The 6801-nt window shown below is 61.9% G+C and overlaps 1 protein-coding gene across 1 annotated transcript in view; it reads right to left on the bottom strand.

Annotated features, from left to right (window-relative positions):
- Positions 1–6801, bottom strand: part of PDE2A (phosphodiesterase 2A) — a 24164-nt gene that overhangs the window by 3702 nt on the left and 13661 nt on the right. Inside the window, exons 8-11 of the mRNA XM_014961680.1 lie at positions 6671–6734; positions 6471–6549; positions 6182–6359; positions 1958–2070 (exon numbers count right to left, since the gene is read on the bottom strand). Of these exons, the coding sequence (XP_014817166.1) occupies positions 1958–2070; positions 6182–6359; positions 6471–6549; positions 6671–6734 (434 nt within the window). The remainder of the gene's footprint in view (positions 1–1957; positions 2071–6181; positions 6360–6470; positions 6550–6670; positions 6735–6801) is intronic.

Raw genomic sequence — 6801 nt, 5'->3', positions numbered from 1 at the left:
AATCCCATCCCATCCCCATCATTATCCTCATCCCATCCTCATCTCCATCCCATCCCAATCCCATCCCCATCATCATCCTCATCCCAATCCCATCCCCATCATCATCCTCATCCCAATCCTATCCCATCCCCATCATCATCCTCATCCCATCCTCATCCCCATCCCCATTCCAATCCCAATCCCAACCCATCCCCATCATCATCCTCATCCCATCCTCATCCCCATCCCCATTCCAATCCCAATCCCAACCCATCCCCATCATCATCCTCATCCCATCCTCATCTCCATCTCCATCCCATCCCAACCCCACCCCTATCCTCATCACATCCCCATCCCATCCCCATCTCAATCCCATCCCATCCCCATCCCAATTCCATCCCCATCCCCATCCCAATCCCATCCCCATCCCATCCCCTCCCCATCCCTTTGGCATCCCATCCCATCCCATCTCCATCTCCATCCCCATCCCATCCCATCCCTTCCCATCCCATCCCATCCCCATCCCAATCTCATCCCGTCCCCATCATCATCCCCATCCCAATCCCAATCTCATCCCATCCCCATCCCATCCCCTCCCCATCCCTTTGGCATCCCATCCCATCCCATCTCCATCTCCATCCCCATCCCATCCCATCCCTTCCCATCCCATCCCATCCCCATCCCAATCTCATCCCGTCCCCATCATCATCCCCATCCCAATCCCAATCTCATCCCATCCCCATCCCATCCCCTCCCCATCCCTTTGGCATCCCATCCCATCCCATCTCCATCTCCATCTCTATCCCCATCCCATCCCCACCACCCTTGTCCCCAAGGAACGGAGACCACACACACACGTCCCCCCATCCCACTGCGCTGTGACCAGCTCTGGGGCAAAGCAGTGGGGTCCCCCTCACATTCGTCCCCCTCCCAGGGTTGGGGACCCCCTGGGGACATACATGGGCGATGCTGATGCCGCAGTAGATGGAGAAGGCGGTGGCCAGGTCCTCGTCGAACTTGCTGAACCAGGGGCCGTTGATCTTGTTGACCAGCTCCGCCACCCCAATGACCTCTGGGAGGGAGCAGAGGGGGGACAGGGGGCAGGATCAGGACCATGTGCTGGGGACAGGAGCGTCCCCATATGGCAGGGACAGGATTGTGCCCAGATGTTGGGGACAGGATGGTGCCCATTTGGGGACAGGATGGTGCCTGTTCCCATCCCATCCCCACCACCCTTGTCCCCAAGGAACGGAGACCACACACACACGTCCCCCCATCCCACTGCGCTGTGACCAGCTCTGGGGCAAAGCAGTGGGGTCCCCCTCACATTCGTCCCCCTCCCAGGGTTGGGGACCCCCTGGGGACATACATGGGCGATGCTGATGCCGCAGTAGATGGAGAAGGCGGTGGCCAGGTCCTCGTCGAACTTGCTGAACCAGGGGCCGTTGATCTTGTTGACCAGCTCCGCCACCCCAATGACCTCTGGGAGGGAGCAGAGGGGGGACAGGGGGCAGGATCAGGACCATGTGCTGGGGACAGGAGCGTCCCCATATGGCAGGGACAGGATTGTGCCCAGATGTTGGGGACAGGATGGTGCCCATTTGGGGACAGGATGGTGCCTGGATGCTGAGGACAGGATGGTGCCCATGTGGGGACAGGATGGTGACACCTCCACCCCAGCCCATCCAATCCCAACCCCATCCTCATCACATCCCCATCCCATCCCCATTCCAATCCCAATCCCAATCCCAATCCCATCCCCATCCCATCCCATCCCCACCTGCATCCCCATCCTATTACATCCCAGCCCCATCCCATCCCATCCCATCCCATCCCCACCACCCTTGTCCCCAAGGAACGGAGACCACACACACACGTCCCCCCATCCCTCTGCGCTGTGACCAGCTCTGGGGCAAAGCAGTGGGGTCCCCCTCACATTCGTCCCCCTCCCAGGGTTGGGGACCCCCTGGGGACATACATGGGCGATGCTGATGCCGCAGTAGATGGAGAAGGCGGTGGCCAGGTCCTCGTCGAACTTGCTGAACCAGGGGCCGTTGATCTTGTTGACCAGCTCCGCCACCCCAATGACCTCTGGGAGGGAGCAGAGGGGGGACAGGGGGCAGGATCAGGCCCGTGCGCTGGGGACAGGAGCGTCCCCATATGGCAGGGACAGGATTGGGGACAGGTTTTGGGGACAGGATGGTGCCCAGATGGTGGGGACAGGATCATGCCCATGTGTTGGGGACAGGATGGTGCCCATGTGGGGACAGGGCTGTGCTGTGTGTTGGGGACAGGATGGTGCCCGGACAGTGCCCAGATGTTGGGGGACACTGCTGTCCCCATGTGGAGACAGGGCTGTGCCCGTATGTTGGGGGACAGGATGGTGCCCAGATGGTGGGAACAGGATCGTGCCCATGTGTTGGGGACAAGATGGTGCCTGGATGCTAGGGACAGGATGGTGCCCATGTGGGGACAGGGCTATGCCCATGTGTTGGGGACAGGAGGGTGCCCAGATGGTGGGGGACACCGCTGTGCCCATGTAGTGGGGGACAGGATGGTGCCCATGTGTTGGGGACAGAAGGGTGCCCAGATGGTGCATGTAGTGGGGGACAGGATCGTGGCCACGTTCTGGGGACAAGATGGTGCCTGGATGCTGGAGACAGGATGGTGCCCACATGGGGACAGGATGGTGCCCACGTGGGGACAGGACGGTGCCCACATGGGGACAAGATGGTGCCCAGATGTTGGGGACAGGATGATGCCCAGATCTGGGAACAGGATGGTGCCTGGATGCTGGGGACAGGATGGTGCCCATGTGGGGACAGGGCTATGCCCATGTGTTGGGGACAGGAGGGTGCCCAGATGGTGGGGGACACCGCTGTGCCCATGTAGTGGGGGACAGGATGGTGCCCATGTATTGGGGACAGGATGGTGCCCAGATCTGGGAACAGGATGGTGCCCACATGGGGACAGGGATGTGCCCGTGTGAGGGCTGTCCCCATGTGTTGGGGACAGAAAGGTGCCTGGATGGTGCCCAGATGTTGGGGGACACCACTGTGCCCATGTGGAGACAAGGCTGTGCCCATGTGTTGGGGACAGGATGGTGCCCAGATGGTGGGGGACACCGCTGTGCCCATGTGGGGACAGGGCTGTGCCCGTGTGTTGGGGACAGAAGGGTGCCCAGATGGTGGGGGACACCGCTGTGCCCATGTGGGGACAGGTCTGTGCCCATGTGTGGGGCCAAGACGGTGCCCACATGGGGACAGGGCTGTGCCCACGTGTTAGGGACAGGATGGTGCCCAGATGCTGAGGACAGGATGGTGCCCATGTGGGGACAGGATGGTGCCCATGTGGGGACAGGGCTGTCCCCATGTGTTGGGGACAGAAAGGTGCCTGGATGGTGCCCAGATGTTGGGGGACACCACTGTGCCCATGTGGAGACAAGGCTGTGCCCATGTGTTGGGGACAGGATGGTGCCCAGATGGTGGGGGACACCGCTGTGCCCATGTGGGGACAGGGCTGTGCCCGTGTGTTGGGGACAGAAGGGTGCCCAGATGGTGGGGGACACCACTGTGCCCATGTAGTGGGGGGCAGGATGGTGCCCATGTGGTTGGGGACAGGGCTGTGCCCATGTGTTGGGGACAGGATGGTGCCCGAATACTGGGGACAGGATGGTGCCCACATTGTGGGGGACACCACTGTGCCCATGTAGTGGGGGACAAGATCATGGCCACGTTCTGGGGACAGGATGGTGCCCATGTGGGGATAGGGCTGTGCCCATGTATTGGGGACAGGATGGTGCCCACATTGTGGGGGACACCACTGTGCCCATGTAGTGGGGGACAAGATCATGGCCACGTTCTGGGGACAGGATGGTGCCCATGTGGGGACAGGGCTGTGCCCATGTGGTGGGGACAGAATGGTGCCTGGATGGTGCCCAGATGTTGGGGGACACCGCTGTGCCCATGTGGAGACAGGGCTGTGCCCATATGTTGGGGACAGGATGGTGCCCATGTGGGGACAGGATGGTTCCTATCTGTTGGGGACAGGATGGTGCCCATGTGGGGACAGGATGGTTCCTATCTGCTGGGGACAGGATGGTGCCCATGTGGGGACAGGGCTGTGTCTGTGTGTTGGGGACAGGATGGTGCCCATGTGGGGACAGGATGGTTCCTATCTGTTGGGGACAGGATGGTGCCCATGTGGGGACAGGATGGTTCCTATCTGCTGGGGACAGGATGGTGCCCATGTGGGGACAGGGCTGTGTCTGTGTGTTGGGGACAGGATGGTGCCCACATTGGGGGGGACACCACTGTGCCCATGTAGTGGGGGACAGGATCGTGGCCACGTTCTGGGGACAGGAGGGTGCCCACATGGGGACAGAGCTGTACCCATATACCTGGATGGTGCCCAGATGTTGGGGGACACCGCTGTGCCCATGTGGAGACAGGGCTGTGCCCGTATGTTGGGGGACAGGATGGTGCCCAGATGGTGGGAACAGGATCGTGCCCATGTGTTGGGGACAAGATGGTGCCTGGATGCTAGGGACAGGATGGTGCCCATGTGGGGACAGGGCTATGCCCATGTGTTGGGGACAGGAGGGTGCCCAGATGGTGGGGGACACCGCTGTGCCCATGTAGTGGGGGACAGGATGGTGCCCATGTGTTGGGGACAGAAGGGTGCCCAGATGGTGGGGGACACCACTGTGCCCATGTAGTGGGGGACAGGATGGTGCCCAGATGCTGGGGACAAGATGGTGCCTGGATGCTGGGGACAGGATGGTGCCCACGTGGGGACAGGACGGTGCCCACATGGGGACAAGATGGTGCCCAGATGTTGGGGACAGGATGATGCCCAGATCTGGGAACAGGATGGTGCCTGGATGCTGGGGACAGGATGGTGCCCATGTGGGGACAGGTCTGTGCCCATGTGTGGGGCCAAGACGGTGCCCACATGGGGACAGGGCTGTGCCCACGTGTTAGGGACAGGATGGTGCCCAGATGCTGAGGACAGGATGGTGCCCATGTGGGGACAGGATGGTGCCCATGTGGGGACAGGGCTGTCCCCATGTGTTGGGGACAGAAAGGTGCCTGGATGGTGCCCAGATGTTGGGGGACACCACTGTGCCCATGTGGAGACAAGGCTGTGCCCATGTGTTGGGGACAGGATGGTGCCCAGATGGTGGGGGACACCGCTGTGCCCATGTGGGGACAGGGCTGTGCCCGTGTGTTGGGGACAGAAGGGTGCCCAGATGGTGGGGGACACCACTGTGCCCATGTAGTGGGGGGCAGGATGGTGCCCATGTGGTTGGGGACAGGGCTGTGCCCATGTGTTGGGGACAGGATGGTGCCCGAATACTGGGGACAGGATGGTGCCCACATGGGGACAGGGCTGTGCCCATGTGTTGGGAACAGGATGGTGCCCATTTGGGAACAGGATGGTGCCTGGATGCTGGGGACAAGATGGTGCCCATGTGGGGATAGGGCTGTGCCCATGTATTGGGGACAGGATGGTGCCCACATTGGGGGGGACACCACTGTGCCCATGTAGTGGGGGACAGGATCGTGGCCACGTTCTGGGGACAGGAGGGTGCCCACATGGGGACAGAGCTGTACCCATATATTGGGGACAGGATGGTGCCCATGTGGGGACAGGGCTGTGTCTGTGTGTTGGGGACAGGATGGTGCCCATGTGGGGACAGGGCTGTGCCCACGTGTTGGGGACAGGATGGTGCCCATGTGGGGACAGGGCTGTGCCCATGTGGTGGGGACAGAATGGTGCCTGGATGGTGCCCAGATGTTGGGGGACACCGCTGTGCCCATGTGGAGACAGGGCTGTGCCCATATGTTGGGGACAGGATGGTGCCCATGTGGGGACAGGATGGTTCCTATCTGCTGGGGACAGGATGGTGCCCATGTGGGGACAGGAGGTGCCCAGATCTGGGGACAAGATGGTGCCCATGTGGGGACAGGGCTGTGCCCATGTGTGGGGCCAGAAGGGTGCCCATCTGCTGGGGACAGGATGATCCCCAAGCACCAGGAGCACCATCATGCCCACGTGCCGAGGGGACACCACGATGCCCTTGCGCAGCTGATGGAAGGACACCAGTTTTGGGGACCTGGGTGCCACCTCCACGTTTTGGCGGTGGAGGGGACACACACCGTGGCCACGGGTGGCGGGTGACAACCCGGTGTCCCCTCACCCTGGCTCTCGTTCTTGATGGGGAAGCAGAGGATGTTGCGGGTGCGGAAGCCGGTGCTGTCGTCCACCCCCCGGTAGAAGAGCGGGTGGGAGTAGGCGTCCTTGATGTTCAAGATCTTGCCGGTGGTGGCCACGTGGCCAGCGATGCCCTGGTCGGCTGGGATGCGGATCTCGTAGCTCTGCCATCAAGGAGGGAGGTCGGGGTGGAGATGTGTCACCAGGGTGTGACACGCACCACCCCCCACCCCCCAAAAAACCCCAAATTCAGGCCCCCTCGTCCCCATGCTCACCTCATCGTCCACCACGCCACCATCGAACACCTTGGCCACCAGCTCGTGGCTGAGCCGGTCCAGCAGGAACACGGAGCATCTGCAAGAGAGGTCACCACCCCCCATGGCACCCACGGCACGGGGTGGGGGGGTCCCCAGGTGTGTCATTGTCCCCCCCTCCCTACCCCCATCCCCAATTTTGGGGGTCACCCCCCACTCACATCTCGGCGTTGCTGAGGTTTCGGGCCTCGGTGATGATCTCCTGGAGCAGGACCGAGACGTCGTCTGGAAAGGGGGGGGTGGGGGGGTGAAGTGGGGGGAGAAGGTCAGGGACCCCCCCCCCCATCCACCT

This window comes from Calidris pugnax, unplaced genomic scaffold, assembly GCF_001431845.1.
Source record: "Calidris pugnax isolate Ruff unplaced genomic scaffold, ASM143184v1 scaffold773, whole genome shotgun sequence".
Taxonomy (NCBI): Eukaryota; Metazoa; Chordata; class Aves; order Charadriiformes; family Scolopacidae; genus Calidris; species Calidris pugnax.
Note: the sequence above shows the minus strand (reverse complement) of the source record. Positions and strands in the feature narration are given on the sequence as shown.